This window comes from Chelon labrosus (genome assembly GCF_963514085.1).
Source record: "Chelon labrosus genome assembly, chromosome: 16".
In the NCBI taxonomy this organism is placed as follows: Eukaryota; Metazoa; Chordata; class Actinopteri; order Mugiliformes; family Mugilidae; genus Chelon; species Chelon labrosus.
In genome coordinates, this window is record NC_140349.1 from 21,941,591 (window position 1) to 21,962,222 (window position 20,632).

Sequence of the window (20,632 nt, forward strand, 5' to 3'; positions counted from 1 at the left end):
TGTGCAGCTCATGAGATGGCATATGTCTTTTCCATGACAACTTATTGCATCTTCACAGGGTGACGAGGGGCCTCCAGGACCAAGAGGACCTCCGGGGGAGAGAGTGAGTTCACAGCTGGCATTTTTGTTTGGGCATAGGAACATTATGTATTGTCATTAAACATATTTACGCATTTTGTTTTAGGGAGAAGGCGGTGCCCCTGGACAGCCGGGCTCTGACGGAGCTAGAGGAGACAGGGGTGTTCCGGTAGGTGTGGATTCATGTAGCTTTTCATCAAGCAGCACCAGGAACATTTTAGTTCACAGATGCTGTACTGTAGGTTTTTTTTTTTTTCCTTCTGTTTAATTTCTGCTAACGTGCATGAGGAGATATCCTCATTTCACCTCTACTGTATTATAACAGAAATAATTTCAGCTCCAGTGAAATGAATGTTTCTAATTAGGCTGGGTAGCCTCCTGGGAACCCTTCGGGGAGTGCTGGATGTCTCTAAGTGCCACTTTGTAGACACACTGTTCATGACTTTCCAGTTGGTAGCGCTCAGTTAATTATCACCTATATGATCTGTGCTTTATATATTTATTTTGTTCTATTTTCAGGGAGAGAGAGGCTCTGAGGGACAATTTGGGCCAAAGGGTGAAAAGGGTGACAAGGTAACTTGTGATAATAATAACTAATGAACTTCTTTTAATAAGTTGAACTACTTTAAAAAAAATAGAACGGAATGATTTTTTGCTGTGCATCCAGTAATGGTCGCCCTGCAGTGTTAGTGGTAACAAGGTCATTAGCATACATGCTCTGTGAACATATTGTCTCTTGCCTCAGGGTGAAGTGGGAGATAGGGGACTGCCTGGTGCTCCAGGAAATGTAAGTAAAAATTGCCGCTGTTTCTGGCGTCTGTTGTAAAATCCCGTAGAGTTTCTTGAATAAACAGCAGTTAGACTCAATTCTCAGTTGACCTTAGATGTTGTAAATTGCTGCTGTCTTTTTCACAGGTTGCAAATGTCATCCCTGAGCCTGGCGAACCTGTAAGTAGGCCACTTCTACAGCCTTTTCTTTTAGTTGATTCATAGAAAGCACACATATGGTTTTGTATTAACCACATGCTAGATTTTCGTCTTCTTTGTTCTCCATCAAATCTTCTAAAGCCACTGTTTGTGCTTGCCTCTAGGGGACACCTGGAGAGAAGGGAGAAAAGGGGGATCAAGGGAAACCAGGAGAAATGGTGAGTTTATATTTCATCTCAACTCTCTTTCTGTTACACAGCTTTCAGCCGGTAATGTGGCCAGGAATCCACCAGGTGTCAGTAAAGATTTAATGTGACAGCAGCAAAGCAGTACTGGTAGCTAAGAGAGCTCAAGGGACCTTCCTTTAAGTGCCTGAGTGAATTAAACAGTTCTAGACAGTTATGCGCTGGCCTGATTCCTTATTCACTGCAGTGTATTGATGTACAGCATATTAGATGAAGCTGGACAAAGCACATTTGCATATTGGTGTGACAGCATTAAAACTATTACCTGATACACTGTATTAAATGATACACTGTAAGGAAGACAATCAAAAATGCTAGTGGAAGTTTTCATCTTGTCTGCCTTTCTCAACTTATGAAAGCGATTCATTAGTAAATTTGTCACAGGGAGAATCCTTGTTATTCCTCAAGCCTGGGTGTTGCTATTATCTGCAACCTTCATTAAGTTTTCTATCTCTGACATCTGAATTCATAAGGATCTTCACGCTAATCTTTAAACTGTGTCTTCTCTAAAGGGGGCCAGAGGATTACCCGGCGAACAGGGCTTTAAGGGACCCCCAGGACCTGCAGTAAGCTGCTCGTGATGCCTTCACTCTTTTACTCTGCTGTCATTTTAAAGTGAACGGAGTCTGATGAGCTGTTTTGATTCCAGGGCCCTAAGGGTGACACTGGACCGTCAGGAGAGACAGGACGCGTCGGAGACCCTGTAAGTCGTCAGATTTACATTCACCTTCTTCTTTTAATTTTAATTTTTTTTTTTTTTAACACCAAGCAGTAGGATGTTCTGTACTCTACTAATTATAATGTTTTCTATTTTTCTCCCAGGGTCCACCAGGGGCTGCTGGCCCTCAGGGTCCTAGAGGATTACCAGGAAACGTGGTAAGTCCATTTTTTAAAGTCACTCATGCCGAGTTCCATTTCCTGTGACCATATACAGAGCGTGTTTGGTGGCTTCAGTATCAAAACACCCAGTTGTCTCCTTTCTAGGGCATACCAGGAATCATTGGGCCTCCTGGTCCAGCTGGACAGAGAGGAGACAAGGTCAGTCGCCAGTTTTTTAAAAGCCATGGGTGGATTTGATTGGATGTGTTTGTTTGAGAGCATTCAAGAGAATGGTTTTGGCAGCCCAGAGAGAAAATAAGACTGCAGAGGAGAAGGAGTGACCTTGAACGTCCTCCATTATTGTTTCAGGCTTTGAAGTCATTTCAGTCCTGCAGCAGAAGCTACATGTAGGAGTTTCACCCCAGCAATTCAGAACACTTTCTCTTTCCTCCCTTTGTTTTGCATCAGCTTTTATTTCCCACAAGATACTGCAAATGTACTGACATTTTTTAACCATGTCATTTCCATTCATGTGCTATAATCCTACGACTAGAGGCTGATAGTTTGCCACTACGTGACCGGTATTGTTTTCAGTGGGAATAACACAGCATCACACACAGAATAGGGAGTTGATAGATTTATAATCTGCCATGAAAAGTAGAAACCGTACGCTGTTCAAGGCATCGGCTCGTGTGCCTTTTGTAGCCTGGAGAGGCGCTAACGTTGTCCCTTCATTCCATCATTTGTTTTAGGGCGAATCAGGTAAACCAGGACAAGCCGGTCCCCCAGGCCCAGCCGGAGAGCCCGGTTTGACAGGACCTGCTGGACCACCAGGGAAGGGGAAAGATGGGCAAAATGTAAGCCACACATTTTACCCGTCACACCGTATTTAAAGATGAGAATACTTCAATCTTATTTGGATTTGCAGAATAAAGTTTTAACTAAATTCATAGTACAAAATTAAGGCCATTTTTTATTGATCATTAGTTTCCTTGTTTGTTCACAACTTGAAGGATTTAATGGATGGAGATATTTAAATATTGTTTAATATTGTTTACATGATAATTGTATATGAAAAATATGCCACAAAGAGGTTGTTTTATTTGACTATATTCATCAATCCTTTTTTTGCAGCTTGTCTCGGGGCTTAATTGCAGGGAATATTTCAATCTATGTTGTTATTTCCTAAAGTAATGTGTGCCATCCTTCAAAAGGGTTGCACACTCAAAATTCCAGCTCAATGGAAGTTTATTTTGGCTCTCATCACTGAAAACCCTATTGCACATTTTGGCATAGATCCTTCCTCAGAAGCCTGTTTTGTGGTTTCCCTTTGAGTAGGTTTAAGGTTTAGAAAATCATCTTATTCCACACCAATGTGTACTGGCTTCTTCCAGCTCTTCACCTGAAATGTAAATGGTGTTCTGTTGGTTTCAGAAACGTTTAGCTGCACAGCACAAGTTTATACTGACTGACCTCTAAAACCGGCGTGATGAACAGATTTGACATGTCACTGAGAAACTTCTCGTAAACTGGGGTTTAATTGAAAGTGGCCTGCTCCATAAGGGATGAAAAACAACATGTTGATGACAGAAATGTGTGCTCATCAAGTCAGGATTATGTGGATCTCATGGGTAATTGTGCGTCTGAGCAGTATTCCACATGTGTTCTGCTTGTAAACAGCTCCTTGCCCGTCGAGCCACAAGGCAGTGCGAGCAGCTGCACGGAAAGCCTGAGTGGGCACATTTTGCGCTGCAGCTCAACGTGTTTATCCATCGTTTTTCACCACCACCAGACATGTGGCCGTCCCGCTGACGAGGCAGGAGCAAACAGGAAGAACATTGTTAAGACATATCGCATTAAAGCTACACAGGGCCGCGGCGGATTTGGCTCACGAATGCGCTCCTCTGTTTTTTTTTTTTACGGCTGCCAGGTGCGGCCCTGAGGCCTCGCTACGGTTACGTGGATGGAGAACAGCAGCTCATACTCACTTTCAAGCCTAATGATTTATTCAGAAGAGGTGTGATTAAAGTGTCTGAGTTGCAAGTAATCTGATTGATGTCATTTGTGACATTACAGGGAGAACCAGGACCACAGGGAATTCAAGGGCCCCCGGGGATGAAGGTAATGCCAGTTTAGAAGTTTTGAGCTTTTGTTGTTGCCTGAGGTGTTTTTCTTTTTATTATTATGCACAGGTGCTCTTTTGTTGATGTGAAAAAACTCTCCCCCCCCCCATACGGATAAGAGAAACAATTCATTTTTGTTGAAAACAGCAAAAGCAATTTCTGTGTCCACTGCTCTGTGACCGTCTCTCTGATTATGACTGCCTCTTTGCCGTGAAGAGCTTGATGTTGAGGGCGCAGACCGGGTGAGGCCGGACAGGGACATTTGCTGGATTTATGGTGTCAAATCGCTCACCCCCATCGCAGATCTCAGCACCAAAATGTCAACTCTCAATTGTATTTTTTATTTTTTTTGTTGTTGTTGTTGTTTTCAACGCAGATTAAAAACTGAGTGGTATTTCTGGGATCAGTAGTTATTGGTGAATGTGGCTAGACAGATGCTTAGCCAAATAAAAGGGATAGACTGATAATATTTAAGGGTAAAGTTGGAAAAGTTAACTTTTTTTTTCTTTCCAGGGCCAACCAGGGTCAAGAGGAGATCCCGGGTTACCAGGGGACAGAGGTCCTGCAGGAGAAGGCAAAATGGGACCACCGGTATGAACGCTATTGTTGACTAATCCTAAATTTATCCTCCAGCGCATCTTTTTTCTTACAAGTCTAAATCTGACTATGCTTGTCATCTACAGGGGCTTCCAGGAAAGAACGGGGAGCCGGGACCTGCGGTGACTATTTGCTAAAAGACAATAATGTTAAATGCATTTATTAATATTTCTTTAATGACTGTATCTGGGTTTCAGGGTTTGAGGGGTCCACCAGGAGTCGCTGGTCCTCAAGGCCCAGCAGGACACAATGTAAGTCCAAATATGAGTGAATAATGCACAAATATGTTCATTTATCAAAAAAAAGAAAGGCTGAAAACACTTGAGCTGCAGTTTTTGGTGGACAATAATAATAACCAATTTGTCTCTAAATTCCAGGGTCTTCCAGGAAGGCCAGGAGAGAAGGGGTCACCAGGAGAGCCTGTGAGTACAGACACAGCCAGCACTATCAGAGCTTTCAGTTGTTTGATAGTCTACTATAAAAACTATGGTATGCTCAATAAATATTTAGTGGGATAAATACTCACTAGGCTCATTAGCAGGACCTCAAGCAGTTAATGAAACAACTACGAATGGATCTCTTGTGAGAGCAGAGGTATCACAGAATTCCGGACCCACTACTTTATCCTGTTTTCCACAATGACAGACTGGTCTTAGATGAGCATCTAACAGCTAAGGATGTTTTGGTTGTGAAGAACAAAATAGAGCTTAAAGGAGAGTGAATATCACAGGAACTCATGTGAACACTAATGCTGTTTTATTTCTGCTGGGACGTGCAGTTGCTAACACGTTTGTCACGTCATCTTTATACAGTTTTAGTACTGCAGACATATTTGTTACAGACATTGTCAGCTAGTGGTGACATGCTTTTCCCCCCTCACACTCAGCTGGTTACATTAACACCGGCAGAAGACCGCTGCTAGGTGCGATGTGAGGTCAAATATCTAAAGACTGGACCTCTGGATCTTTAAACGCTTGTTGTTGTTCTTCTTCTTCTTTTTCCTCCTCTTCTCATGTGTTGGATTTCCCAGTAGCAAATCAGAGGACTCCAGTCTTTTGCCATGCTTTGCATATTTTATATAAAAATCTGTCTGTTTGACTTACTTGTTTAAATAGCAGTGAATGCATGCACTATTTAGCTATTGATGTTTAGGCTCGACTGCTTAGGTCCAGTTATGAGAAATACTAATGTTACATCATATAGTGACGTCCTGGAGAATAGCTTGAGTCCTAATTCGTGGTAACAGGTTGGAGAAGGCCCTTTCCACAATACCCATGCATAGAAAATCAGAGCATGACCTCACTAATGCACATATATCTGAACAGGAGGTAGAACCCTGCAGCTAGGTTTCCAAACCTGGTGCAAATCTTGAATCGAGTGGAGGCTGTTAGAACAACAGGTTCATTCTGGATCAAGATGTTCAGTATTCACAGTCATATGACTGTAATGTGCAGGCCACAATAAGTCCAAAAAGACATTTTGGACAGCTCGTCCCCTGAACAGTTCTCATGGTATTTCTTCCTCTTATTGATTAACTCTGTGATTTAATGTCCCTCAGGGAAAGGCAGCAGACCTTTCTGACCTAAACCTCAAGGTAAGGAACATCTTTACTCCTCTACACTGAGAAAACTCGTTTATGTTTGGATTCTGTGACTGATCACTTTATCACAAACATGTCAATCTATAGGATGTTTGCTCAGACTGCCCTGCCGGTCCACCAGGGCCACCCGGACTTCCAGGTATCCCTGGAGATAAAGGACACCAGGGACCTCCTGGGAAAAATGGACAAGATGGATACAAAGTAGGACAAAGCCATTAACATTTCATCATATTGTTTATAACCTCACCGCTCCTGTAATATAAAGTCTCTTAAAATAACTGAGCTCATCTTCAGAGGAGCATTATAGCACGTGTGCCTCCAGTATATGAGGTCCGAGCTTTGTCTTCATCAGTCACAGTTGCTGTGACGGATGGTGAGGCTCTGTCTGCATCATTAGCTCGGGCTCCTCTGGGGGCAGCAGTGAACGATTAGGACCCGGTGACGGTGCTCGCCACTGTCTGCCTGGACAGAGACTGATGGTCTGCTGTGTCATTACAGGGCCCGCCGGGACCAGCCGGACCTCAAGGACCCCCTGGAGCCGACGGAGGAAAGGCAAGTTTGCACACTAACTGCGGTCTTACTGCTCCCACGGCCACAAGCTAATTAGCTGCTGCTGTCAACACTTTTTATTGTTTGTTTTACATGTCAAGGACTGTAAATAGACTGTAAAGCTGTTGAATAGCATTTCAAAATCAGTTTTTGCTGCATCCTGCATCCTGAGTTTTTATTTTCCTTGGACATGAGTTCTTCAGCTGGATGCCTTCATTTTGAAATATGACATTTAATCTCTCTTCTTCACCACAGGGTATTAAAGGTGATCGAGGACCTCCCGGAGGCCCCGGAGACAAAGGAGACAAGGTGCATTTGTCGTTGACGACTCACTGCTTTTTCATCTTTTCCCTCTCTGTGTTGAATTTAATCACTGGAGTATCTACTGCTATGAATTACATAATTATATTTGAATTTATATCTGTATTAACAGGGTCACCCAGGCCCCCCAGGTCATCCAGGCTCTCCTGGATTAATGGGTACACCTGTAAGTAACTATTTTGGCATTGTTTGTATGTGTCTGTACTAATACTTGTGCTTTTCATAAAAAGGACTAATTTGTTTGGATGTGGTCTCACAGTCAGACTTTCTATTTCTGCTGACCTCTGCTGACACTGTCTCTTTCCTCTTCAGGGTAACGATGGACAGCCTGGCCCCGTGGGTCCCCCGGGGTCCCCTGGAGAAAAGGTCAGCTTGAACTCCATGTTCTTTCCCCTCAGAAAACTTATTACCCATGTGCCATTATTGTACAAACCGCTTCCCTCTAGCATGTGGGTCAGCCAGCCTGTGCAGTAATGGTGGCCATTAATCATTTCTTTTTCTGTGGTGACGGTGACCTGTTTGTTCGTTTCCACCAGGGCAAAGAGGGTCTCAAAGGGATTCAGGGACCACCAGGTCTTCCTGGATTGATAGTAAGAGGAATCATTTAAAGCACAACATCCTGAATATACATACAGTTCAGTGTGGTGTAAACATCCTGGCTTGTAAAATGGAACTGCAGGTCTTTACTATTGCTGCTGCTAAACAAACCTTTTCCTCGCTGTGCAGGGCCAACCTGGAAAAATGGGAAAAGATGGCAGACCAGGAGAAACAGGAGAAACTGTAAGTAGATAGGCATTACACATTTAGCTATTGATGTTTAGGCTTGACACATTGGTAAATGGTAAATGGCCTTGCTTTTATATAGCGCTTTTCTACCAATTGGCACTCAAAGCGCTTTACAGTCATGGACGCATCTACCCATTCGTTCACACAAGCACACACACATTCACACACCAGTGCCACGCACTGGGAGCAACTGGGGGTCCAGTGTCTTGCTCAAGGACACTTCGGCATGTGGCACATTCCGGGGATCGAACCGCTAACCCTCTGGTTCGTGGACAACCCGCTCTACCTACTGAGCCACAGCCGCCCCATTAGGTCCAGTTATGAGAAATAAGATAAAGAACTATAAGATCTGTTTTTAGATATATTTGTTGGTTGGTGTTGTCATCAAAGTAATGTTGTAACTATGTTGGTTTCTTTTCCAGGGCAAGCAAGGTGAACCTGGACCTCCAGGAAACCCTGGACTCAGGGGACTCCCTGTAAGTAACCAACAATGAACGGTCCGATAGCAGAAGCTGGATAAATTGCTGTCACTGATTAACTACCTCTTCTCTTTCTGTCCAGGGTTTTAAGGGCCACAGAGGAGAACCTGGGGCTCCTGGATCTAAGGTCAGTTTTTTTTTTTTTTTCATGCATTTGAACAGGCCTAATTGCATATAAGATGACAATGCCATTATTTATTATTTGGCGCCATGCTAACAAGCTTCAGCGTCACCAGGAAGCCACATTGACCTCCTGTATGGAAAACTGTTCACATACTGACTAAATTAAAACTAGGAATTACATACATCTGTACTTATGTGGTGTTGTACTTCTGGAGCAGTTCAATATGTAATCAAAATGACATATTTGTTGTATTGAACTTTGAACACCTTTATATGCAATGTCAGAATTTAAAAAGATTCTGAAGAAGAGAAAGCAGCCATATTTGTCATCTAGTGTCAGCTTTGAAAATACAGACAAAACATTTGCAGCAGCGTTCAATTTAAACCCGAAGAATGAAATCTAAAAAGATTATGGATTCCACCGTCTTATGAAAAAGCAGAATATCTTCCCCAATGCAGTTTAGGTTGAATGTATTTTTTCCTTGTTTTGATGCGGTGTGCGGTTCCACAGACGGCAAGGCAATAGACAAGAGTGATGGAACACCTACCCAAAACAACCTTGCTGTCTGATCAGATATAGCGCAGTCACATCACCTTCATAACTTGAGCATAACATGTGCCACCTCAGACTATAAACACGGCACATTTCTCTGCACATACACCGATCAGCCACAACATTAAAACCACTGGGATTCATGTGGATGTTACTTAGACATGTAGCACCCACCTAGACCAGACCAGGCACCCCCACCCCATAGCAATGACACTCCTTGATGGCAGCAGCCATCCCCAGCAGGATGCAGCCTGACACAGACACACACAAAAACATTTCAGGAACAACTAAAAAAACATGACGAGCAGCACAAGGTGTTGACCTGGCCTCCAAATTCACACGATCCCAAACTGATCAAGTATCTGTGGGATGATCCACAGAGGCCCCTCCCCTCAACCCATAGGACCCAAAGGCCCCCACTAACAACATTCTATTACCAGACACCACAGGACACACCTCAGAAGGCCCATGTCCATTCTCTGATGAGTCACAACTGTTTTGGAGGCACAAGAGAGACTTACACAATATTAGGAAGGTGGTTTTAATGTTATGCCTGGTCGGTGTATCATCACTGCTGACTTTGAAAAGTGTGGCATCATCACTTTTAGTCCTTTCAAGCGTATGACTGGTGAAAATTAAGATTTAGTATTCATAAGATAACATCCTCTGCTCTCCACTCTACTCACCGCGGGAGTGGAAGGAATAGCACACAGCCACAGTCAGTGTTTGGCAATGCCGCACCGTGATGTCAAGACACATGTGACACTTTTTTTTCACACACCTTCTCCGAGAGAATCCGTGCGCCCGCTGCTTTGTCTCTCACGCATCACACACCTGCAGGGAAGATTTCTGCCACAGCCCCGAGACCGATAGCACGGCTCATTACAGGCAGCTCTGAGTGAGCCACAGCGAGGCAGGCAGGCAGGCAGGCAGGCAGGCAGGGAGGCTCTCTGCTCTGCAGCCTGCACTGCCACACTGCAGACAACTTATTAGAGGACCTGTTAAGTGTTGCCATAGACACTGAGATTTAGCTTGCACTGCTTATAATTATTGTCAATAAATGTCAGTCATCTGCAGATTATAGTCACTATGACTCAGGAAAATGGTAGTTGATATATACCATGGTTGGTGCAGATTTAACACAGGGCCTTATTACAGTTCAAAAGTGTCATGTGGTTTCTTACAGTTATCACTGTGGATGTGTAGTCTGCAGTGCCATGCTACTGTATGCAGTGCTGATGAAAAGCATATGCTACTCTTTTACTGCTGAAATGACAATTAAGAGAGCTAGTGCTAAAAATGTTAGCCTGCTAATACTAATTTCCTGTTAAGCTCAAATCTTCAGGTTTTTTTCTTTTTATTCTCCTTTTATTCAGTTTCCATATTTTTTCATGCTCCACACAGGGAGAAGATGGAAAACCGGGATCGGCCGGACGTGACGGCAAACCCGGGAAGGAGGTATATAGCAATCCAATTCATTTTACTGTGCTTAATAATTACTGATAGACAGACAGATGGAAGGATGGATGGATGGACAGAGAGACAGACAGACAGATACAGAGACACAGAAAGTCTTTTTTGTACATCGCAATCATCCAATGGGACTAATTTAATGCAGTTTTATAATGAAATCCAAATGAACCGGGAGAATTTATAACAGCTTGAAGAATGCAGATTACAGTAACATTTCCTTTGTCCATATTACACACTGAGAGAAAACTGATTTTCTGTCATATGTATTCTTTGCTTGTTTTCTGGAACCAGCTGCACATTGATTGAGTGAATGCAGAGAACTCTCCTAAGATTAAATAAAAAAAAAAGGTTTTAGACAGAATGTTAAATGTCCCAGCACAGCACCACCAGAATCGCTAATCGCTACTCGAAGCCAAGTCGTAGCAGCTCGCAGTTTTTCCCACTCATCTAAACTCTCTCTCTCTCACATATGCATTTAAAGGCCACTGCACTCTTATTTCCCCATTTGTCTGGTAGCGGGATGTACAGTCACACTTCACAAAAACCTATTTTACTGAACTCATCCTCTGGCTGTGTGGAGACAGAATGTTCTGGCAGCAGAATATATTTTCCGCCTCCTCCTACCACCGCAACAAGAGTTCACATTTTACACCCTACTACAGCTGAGGCCGTATACCGATAAAGATTCAAAACATCAAGCCTGCAGTTTTTCTCCGTACACCCCAAAGACAGCATATAATGAAGTTACTTTGACGTGTATGAGGTGTGATAAAACTGTCAGTTGTTTTGTTTTTGCAGGGCTCTATGGGACCCCCAGGCCAGGAAGGACTTATCGGACCAAGAGGAGAGTCGGTGAGTGAGTCAGTCTGTCAGTCAGTGGCGGGGCTGCCTGTCGCAGACGGAGGACAGAAGCAGCGCGGTGTCAAGCAGACAGATAGATATGGACACAGAGTGGCACTCAAGTCATTTCTCTTGCTGTCTTTCCCCATCAATTTTCTCATTCCATATAATTTTTTGGCATTCTAGGGCAAGCCAGGTGAACCAGGACCATCGGGAAAACCAGGTCTCCCCGGAACACCAGTGAGCAATCTCTTCCTACCATTACCACTGCATTATATTTTCTCTCTGTCTATCTCCATATTTAGAATATTTATATCTAATATTTAACAAAACTTTGATTAAAAACTGTGACAACAATTCTACAATCCACAAAAGATTTACATTTAGTAGATAATTAAGAAAGTTGTGATATTAGAACAAGCAGTTACTGTACGTGGGATGTAACTAAAGACGAGAAAAGTGTGTGGATGACTTTTCTGAGACATAATAGTAAATGTGGGGTGGTCAACATCACATTACACTGGGTGTGCAATGAGTTAACCAGGTTGCAGCAAAAAACTCACAGCAAAGGAAGTCGCTGAATGGAGCGTCTCCTAGAAGACAAGGCTTTTAATTGGATTTTTACTTTTAAGTGCACCTGTCGACAAATACCAACACAGTGTCCATGGTGAAAAAGTGTCTGAGTCATCAGATGATGCAGAATGTAGACAAGGTTAGGTGTGGATTGGAAAGTTTTGCACATAGTGGCAGCTAACGGGGAAAATAGCTCCGACTCGTCAAGGTTGATTCAGAGATGTCAGTCTGTCGCGGGGAGATATAACATATGTGTCTGAGTGTGTGAGGATTGGGAGGAAAAGGTGGACATTAGACACTTTTATGACTATCCTTAAAAAGATAGGGCTCTCGTTCATTCTTTAAAAGCTGTCTTGAAGCAACACTTACATGCAAATTTGAAGAATGGAACCACTTTAGCTTGCAGTGACTATCTCTTTTGTTCATACTGACCAGTAAATGATCTCACTTTCAGAGTGAGTGATGGGAGACAAAGAGTTTGCCTGAAGCTAGAGTACTGGTGCCTCACTAGCTTCAGCAACACAAGACTCTGAAGGACAAAATTTGATGTTAACTATTAACTTTTATGTTAATAGTTTTAATATTTGGTAAAATATTGTTTTAGGCTTTGAAAAATATATATATATTTAGCAATATTTAATTGCTATCAGTTGCATGGTTTCCATAGTTAACACATGTTAACACCATAGACTGTATATAAATATGGACGATGTGTCCCCACTTCCTTGCATTGGCCAAACTGATGCTATTTTCCTGGGGATACATGTGGTGCCATCTTTGCGAGTTTGGAGCCAGAATCTGTGTTATTAATGACCCACTGCTTCCACCAGTTACAAAAAAATGTTGGATTATACATTGTACTTATTTTTTAGAAAATACATTTTCAACCCTCACTGTCCCAAGGGATCAATTCACAGAGTGGCTGGTGTGGCAACTGGTAATCATCATGATTATAGTGCCAAATAGCTAACTAAAATGAAACTTATAAGAAAAATGGACAATTGAATATGCATCAGTATTATATTAACTACCTACTTTGACAGAAACCATCCTTGAAAAAAATTATTTAACATTTATTTTAGTGTTTTAGTTCCTTCCGCTAACATGGAGGAAGTGGAGGTTATGACCTATACTACAGCCAGACACCAGGGGGAGCTCTACTTGCTTTGGCTTCACTTTTGAGGAGCTGGTCAACTGTCCATCTTTGCTTACAGTCTATGGTTCACACCAATTAATATCTGTTTTAAATGTACATGGAAGGCATATTTATGTCAAGTAGGTATTACTCTTAAATACAAGATAACTTTTTTCTCCTTTTAAAAGACCTGTGTCTTTATACATTTCTGCTTGTTCGTTTCTGTTTGCTTTCTTCTTTTCCTTCTTTAGGGACTCCGCAGGGGAAAAGTATTTACTATGCACACACTTCAGACTCTGCTTACTTTCCCCAGTGTCTCTACTGCTGTCGTTACTTCCTGATTTCCCAAACTACTGCATCTTAGGAAATTCTTATAAGAACATGATAAAATGTTATTGCAAACAAAATCTGTGTTATTGGTCATAGAAGCTCCTGCTAATTGTTTTGAGGAGAAAATGCATCAAAATCATTGTGCAGGTGGTCTTCAATGATCAATTGTAATGGCAGGTTTTTTTTTTTATTATTATTATTCTAACGTAACTGTGTTTGTAATTATTCACAACTGGAATTAAATTTAGAAAATATGCATGCATATTATATGCATTTACACCTAGACAATAGAACAATGCCCTTAATCCAAACACTCAACAACAGCAGTTGTTTCTGCAACTGAAATGATTCTGCTTTAAATTGTGCAGCTACACAACGTTGGCATGTAGTTAAAGTGAGAATGGGGCATTTAATTAGTGCTTTAAAAATGTTATCAATACTAGAGAAAATAGTTGCATTTTAACATCCTAGAAGCTCCCTTAACAACCGGAAAGTCTTATTTTTGGTTGGTTGGATGCAATAGAATGTTAATACTAGTCCATTAGTGCTTGGAAAGAAGTAGAAGAAACTGCACACTGGTCTGCGGGCTGAAGGATCTTTTTCTGAGAGGAGGAGATACTGCTGCTAACCGGAGGGGAGAAATGAACATATCAGCTATCATCAGAGACGAGTCAGTGATATTGTTTAGTAGAGGGAGCAGATCATCAGGAGCAGCCTGGCGGAGGAAGGAGGGAGGAGGGCAGAACCAGATGCAGAAAGGTTAGAAGAGAAGATAGAGGCTGAGTTCAGCAGGCGACTATTTAGAGGTAGTATCAGATGTTGGAAAAAAATGTTATCAGATGCCTATATAGGAAAAGAAGGGTGTAGAACATGGAGGGAAGCAGAGGAGACAGAAAAATATCTATCTCAAGAAGAAGAGAATGTTTGTGGAGATGAAATTTCGAAGGAGGAATTTTATCCTACTCCTGCAAATAAGTTCTTGTGGTTGCCATACCCAGCTTGTGCTTAGGCCCACATGTCTGTTGTAAATATGAATTTTAATCTCTACAAGCTGGCATGTCCTACCACAAGATTGGTTTATGAGATTTTCTATCCAGGGCACTGCTGCATGCTGAACAGGAACTGCGGCTAAAAGTTAATCTCGCTGAATCCTCAGTAATGAGCGGGGGGGCTTTTTAGAATACAAGTACAGTACGCCATATGTGTGCCATGTGATGAACGGCCATGTCTCTGCGCTCATACAGGGTCAAAGGGGAGACAAAGGAGAGCCTGGCAACCCAGGATTACCAGGCTTTAGTGGGCCCAAAGGCCCCGCTGTGAGTGTTTGATTTATTGATTTTTTTTAGAAAACATATTCATTGAAAGATTAATCTCACGAATATGAGAAGCTGCTGATTAACTTTTGCCTTGTTTATTCAGGGTCCACCTGGTCCAGTCGGCCCAGAAGGAAAACAGGTAAGAACTCCCACAGTTCTATCATCATATAATATACACACTGAACACTGTAAACACATTGCTAATATCTGTCTAATATCTTGTCTATGTTGTTTCCTAGGGAATGCCAGGGAGAGCTGGAGACCGTGGCAACAAAGGAGATAAGGTGAGAACAAGGGATGTAATCAAACGCGTTACCAGCACCAGAATCAGTTTCCCCGTCCTAGTTCGTGTACACACACTGTACTTGAAACTTGACTCTGGTTTTCCAGCTGCCCTCAGGGGACTCCCACAAGGTTCAGAACAATGTCGAGCTAGTCAAAGACAACCAAGCTGAGCAAAGATGAGCAAACAAAAAATGTGTACATACAATACTCATCGCTCTGTTCCTCAGTATCTCAAAATGCACTGCTGACCACATGATATACAAATTATGTACTCAACACATAATACCTCCAGTAAGTATCTTTTATGTTAGGTAACCAGCTGTATAAACTGACAAAGGGCAGAACGGGTACATATTTTACAAAACACTCATGGCTTATTAGGTGCATCTGTCCCATTCTGTGGAAAAGGAGGAGTTGGATCATAATGTTGAAGAACACCAGGAATGATACACTATAGAGGGATTACTAGCATGTAAAAGTGCATTTTGTTGACAGCGTATGAAACCCCTAGAACTGATGCATCAGCCTGAGATGTGAACTTGGGAAGATGGTGAACTGTGCATGCAGACAAAAATTATTTTCTGTAAATCTAAAGCCACGCTTAAAGTATCAGAATCTGAGGGACTTACAAGTCACAAAAATGTAAAATATTATGAGTGATAACTTGATCAGTTGCTTTAAAACATGCATGTCTTTCACACACACATACTGTACATGTCTGTTCCGTTTATACAGTTGGCTAGGTTCGCAGTAGTGTGACGTTTAAGTCATGATTCCCTCCAATCAAAACTAAAAGACATCATAAACCCATACTGCAACAACCGGGTGTACTGCGCATCCATTTGCATCTTTGTAGGCCCAGAATCACATAAAAAGGCTCTTCAGAACATGAGCATTTTTTTTTCAGCTGCATAACTTTCATGATGTGGATTTACTGGCAGTATGGAATGGTGGATAGTTTTCAGTCAGATATCCAGACATTCATGCAGGTTCCACTGATCTATTCTGACCTAACCTGTATCTGCTCCAGGGAGATCCAGGTACGAAGGGAGATAAAGGACAATCAGGAGATCCAGGTATGCCTGGAAACACTGGCCCACCGGGAAGAAAGGGCCACACAGGGATGATGGGTATGTCAGGACCACCAGGAGAAATAGGAGCTCCAGGGCCGCAAGGACCATCAGGAAACCCTGGTCTTCCAGGCCCCAGAGTGAGTGAAAAACCTGCACGGAAGTAGATCTTTACACAATGCTGATGCAGAGCAGCAGCAGATGATTTAGATGGAGACATTAATAATTGAGTTAATCATTAACATCTCTGCTGCTTCAGGGAGAGTCAGTGTCACTGGAACAAATGAGACGGCTCATCCAGGACGAGCTGGCAAAACAATTAGATGGTGAGGAGACTCCTCTGGAGCCCGTTAACAGATTTGATTCATTTGGACTCACCTTGGATAACCCTAGTGGAGATACGCTGGATGTGACTTAGCTTTTCTTTTGCTTCCAGCCAAACTGGCTTACCTCATGGCTCAGATGCAACCAGCTCACGTGAAGAGCTCAGCAGGCCGCCCGGGACCTCCAGGACCTCCAGGTAAGGACGGTAGTTCTGGAAGACCTGGACCCCCTGGAGAGCCCGGTATGCCTGGACAAAATGGAGGAGAAGGACCCAGGGGACCCATGGGCCCTAAGGGTAGGACAATTACCTAAATTGCATTAAGTAGATGTTTCAAAGTGCAAACACGAAAAAGTTGAAAGTTGAGAGAAAAATAGTTTATTAAGGCTCTCTGTGCAGAAATTCTAATGACTGTTCTGTTCCTTCAGGTGAGAAAGGAACAAGGGGAGAGAAGGGAGATGCTGGTGTTGGTGACAGAGGAGAGAAAGGTCTTCCTGGTCCCATAGGTAACAGCAACACTCACTGTGTTTACTGTAATTAGGAGGGTTTTTTTTCCATCCAGTTCCTAACTTCATCTCTCTCTGCTCTAGGCCCAGCAGGTATGCCTGGTTACGGCAAAGACGGAAGCCCAGGACGAGCCGGCGCCCAAGGAGAGCCAGGAAACCCCGGCCCACATGGTCAGCCTGGACCTCCAGGTCCTCCTGGCCAGTGCGACCCCTCTCAGTGTGCCTATTACGCCAGCCTGGCACAAAGACCCCACACCAAAAATGTGAAGGGGACTTAAAGAAGAAGTGACACACAGAGCCCGGCTGTATTTATGAACTTGGTCGTGTCAGTCTGAATCAAGAACTTTTTCTTTTTTAAGGTAACCTCGGTACGGAGGGCTGAAGCAACAGGTGCTGCCGGTCAGATTATTTGTTTTGTTTTTGGTACCAAGCTTTGGATGGATGGGGATTACGCAACATTGGACTTTTTTCCAAATCTATTATGGGGTACAGAGGGCAGCTAAACTGTTTGTTTTGGGGTTTTTTTTTCTTCACTTGCATGCTTCCTGCAAACTATATAGGGAGATAACGGGGATGGCACTCCCACCTCCCCCCATCAGAAGTGAAGACTGAAGTGAAGTCTGATTTTGTATTGTTTCACCAGTTAATTATGTCAGAATTCCGGCCCGGCTTTTCGCTGCCCACGTCGCACCACTTTGCATCAGTTACAATTCACAGCCCACACTGTACTACGTCAGTTACTGCTCACTAAATCAATCTCTTGCTAGGGATCCTCTACCAGTCTGATGGTAATTAATCAGTCAAGGGAATTATCAGTTATAGTGTCATTGACGGTAACAGGGGGGACAGACAGTGTGAGGCAAACACCAGCAGTGATTTCGTGTAGGAGGATCATTAATGAGTCAGTGGTGATAGTGATGGATGGTCACATTTTTCTTGCCTCCAAGCCACTAGCGCTGTTATCATGTCACTTTGCTTTGGGTATTATTGGCATCCTAGAACGGGCAAAAATAATATAACTTTTAGAGAAATCCACCTTTAAACATACATGGCTTGATTTATTGATATGAACATGTCTGACTTATTTAGACAGGAATGAAACAAACATTTATTCTGTGGGTAGAGGCTGCAGAATAGGTGATCCTCCCAGTGTTTTTAGATTTGGAGGATTTAATTCCATATTTTTGGTTTGTTTTTTTGATGAAATATACAATGTATCATTTAAAGGTGGATATCTGATCAAAATCCGTGCTTTTGTTTGTAATACGTACCTTGTAATGGTATGCTCCAGACACACCCACGGGATTCTCTTTAGAGGACAGAAGACGAGACAGGAAGAAGTGTCGCTGTTAGATTTGTACTTTCGTGTTTAATGAAGTGGCTCCGGTCATCCTATCTCTGAGCTGTGCATGGACCTGAGCAGCAAACAGCTTCGAGGAGGTGGTATAATTGCAGCCTTTGTTCACCTTTCTTTGAAAGCTGCTTGTTTCACACTGCTTTCTCCTAATGTGTCACTTCCTCTCTGCTCGGTGAGGCTTATTAAATGGCTGTGCTGTGGCAGGGCCTGGGCAGCTCAGCCCTGCTCTGAATCACATTGCTTGCCTTATTCGTCCCCTGGAACCTAAAATTGGAGCACTGCTTTCCTGCATCTTGATGACCAGACCATTGTGTCAGCCATTTGAAAGATGTTTTGTCTCATGTCCCTCGTGGACCAATTACACTTCTTCCCGGTCACAGAAGCTCTGCTCACCTAAAATCCTATTAAGCAGCCTCCACAAAGGTATCACATGTGCAAAGGATAGCGCAAATATGTAGAAGATGCTATAGATATCTTACGAGAGCTTGCCAAAATTTACAACATGACCTGCGATGATGGTCAATCATGCTTCATCTCTTTGTAATATCTTTCTCAGGTTAGCTAATAGAAGATCATACATGATGGATGTAAAGGTGCAGCTCGGACGCCTCTTAGTTTTGAAGGTGTTGCAAGCAGACTGGAGCTGACCAACATTTCAGAGGCTGCTCTGGAGGCAGAAGTCATTTAACTTGTTGAGTTAAAAGAAACCATCAATAAAAACATCTGTTTCATCTCTAACAAATGAACAGTTTGATGAAATGAAAAGAACTCTCAAGCAATACAACGCATCCTTGCTAAATTTAATACGTTCAAGGGGTATTTCCACTTTCCATTGCTGAACTATTTCTGTATTGGTGTTTTGAACCTAAATTGGAACAGTTCTGTATGTCTTGTGATTTCAATGATGTCATCAAGGGAAAAACAATGGAAAAGCCTTCGTCTTGCATGTTCTCATTTTCTACATTTGTACATTATTCATAACTGGCTCAAGTAAGGTGCTTGCTTGCAGCTTGCAGACCAGTTGTCTGCCATTTTGCTTTATTGCTCGACACTGGTTGTGCACACATTTTTCAGATTCAAGACCAGTATTTAGTTTTTTTTTTCTCTTACTGCAGCCTTACTTGGTCTTGTATGACCAGTAGCTTATGGCGGCTTATGTTGAGTCAGTGGCATTTACCTCCATCCTGTTGTTCTTAGACGTGGCCACTGTGGCCTCTGATTTTCAAAAGTTACTTTGTTGCTTTATATAGTAGTAACTGAGTGTAATGTTTGAAACAAAGCGTTTGGAGTGATGGAACTGATTCTGATTTTTTTATTAACTAATGGCAAGTATGGCCAGTTTAAGTGTTTCTTATCATCTAGGCTAACTAGCTAGCTTAGATACGTAAAACACAACAACAGAGAGCAACTTCAGATCTGGGAAAATTCAAATCTACATTATGTCTGCAATCAAATTTGATGCTGAATGAGCTTTCCTGTTTCTCTCTTTGAAACATCTGCTAGCTGCTTTGCTGTCAGCAGTTTACAGTTGAACAGTCAGCACTGCTGTTCCGTGGTTTTGTAAATGCCTGTTACAGTTACACTAATAGATTCTGTGTTATAGGGTGGGATGGTGAGTTACTGCATATAGCTTTAAATTTGTCTTGCATAACAGCCATACGTTCTTTTAAATTATACTGATAAATTATTCATGATTTGAACCAATACAAATGTGTTGTAATGCATTAAGTAAACTTTATTAACCCATCTTCCATTTGTGCCTGTTGAATTGGTGCTGAAGTATTTTAAAATGGTAGCATATTGTAATTATTGGAAAGACACCTGTACTGTACTGTATAATAAAGAGTGGAACAGATTCATTTTATAATACAGGCTCTTGCTTTGTTTTTTTGAATCTATTAGAGAGAAGGGATGTCCTTGGGACGGCTTCTATGCTAACTGCTCGCCAGCAGCTTGCTCAAAGGTCATATTTGATTTGGTGAATGCATTTGTGTTGTGCAGACAGAGGTGGGGATGATGTTGACTCTCCTTTGTAACCAGGCAACAATGAAATGCCATCCTGAATCAACATGATATCCATAACAACCTGGGGAGCTTGTTTCAACACAAAAGTATTTTAACCATAGTGAGGCTATGGAATTTTATTGATCATGCGCAAACCGATCTGCTGGATTCTCTCAACTGTGCTATAACGCCACCACGACATGTATGTTTTACAGCGCGTC

General features: G+C 42.4%; 1 protein-coding gene across 3 annotated transcripts in view; it reads left to right on the top strand.

Annotated features, from left to right (window-relative positions):
* The window catches only part of col22a1 (collagen, type XXII, alpha 1), a 52,467-nt gene extending 32,193 nt beyond the window's left edge, over positions 1-20,274 (top strand). For all 3 annotated transcript variants that reach the window (XM_084563773.1, XM_084563774.1, XM_084563775.1), the window contains 37 exons: positions 59-103; positions 185-247; positions 598-651; positions 824-865; positions 994-1,026; positions 1,170-1,223; positions 1,763-1,816; positions 1,900-1,953; positions 2,073-2,126; positions 2,235-2,288; positions 2,822-2,926; positions 4,146-4,190; positions 4,706-4,783; positions 4,876-4,911; positions 4,987-5,040; positions 5,167-5,211; positions 6,348-6,383; positions 6,477-6,590; positions 6,888-6,941; positions 7,194-7,247; positions 7,372-7,425; positions 7,572-7,625; positions 7,796-7,849; positions 7,986-8,039; positions 8,468-8,521; positions 8,607-8,651; positions 10,605-10,658; positions 11,472-11,525; positions 11,700-11,753; positions 14,796-14,867; positions 14,971-15,006; positions 15,107-15,151; positions 16,183-16,362; positions 16,482-16,548; positions 16,659-16,841; positions 16,973-17,050; positions 17,135-20,274. In XM_084563773.1, the coding sequence (XP_084419899.1) occupies positions 59-103; positions 185-247; positions 598-651; positions 824-865; positions 994-1,026; positions 1,170-1,223; positions 1,763-1,816; positions 1,900-1,953; positions 2,073-2,126; positions 2,235-2,288; positions 2,822-2,926; positions 4,146-4,190; positions 4,706-4,783; positions 4,876-4,911; positions 4,987-5,040; positions 5,167-5,211; positions 6,348-6,383; positions 6,477-6,590; positions 6,888-6,941; positions 7,194-7,247; positions 7,372-7,425; positions 7,572-7,625; positions 7,796-7,849; positions 7,986-8,039; positions 8,468-8,521; positions 8,607-8,651; positions 10,605-10,658; positions 11,472-11,525; positions 11,700-11,753; positions 14,796-14,867; positions 14,971-15,006; positions 15,107-15,151; positions 16,183-16,362; positions 16,482-16,548; positions 16,659-16,841; positions 16,973-17,050; positions 17,135-17,328 (2,460 nt within the window). In that variant the 3' untranslated portion in view covers positions 17,329-20,274. The remainder of the gene's footprint in view (positions 1-58; positions 104-184; positions 248-597; positions 652-823; positions 866-993; positions 1,027-1,169; positions 1,224-1,762; positions 1,817-1,899; positions 1,954-2,072; positions 2,127-2,234; positions 2,289-2,821; positions 2,927-4,145; positions 4,191-4,705; positions 4,784-4,875; positions 4,912-4,986; positions 5,041-5,166; positions 5,212-6,347; positions 6,384-6,476; positions 6,591-6,887; positions 6,942-7,193; positions 7,248-7,371; positions 7,426-7,571; positions 7,626-7,795; positions 7,850-7,985; positions 8,040-8,467; positions 8,522-8,606; positions 8,652-10,604; positions 10,659-11,471; positions 11,526-11,699; positions 11,754-14,795; positions 14,868-14,970; positions 15,007-15,106; positions 15,152-16,182; positions 16,363-16,481; positions 16,549-16,658; positions 16,842-16,972; positions 17,051-17,134) is intronic.
* Positions 20,275-20,632: the final 358 nt, after the last annotated feature.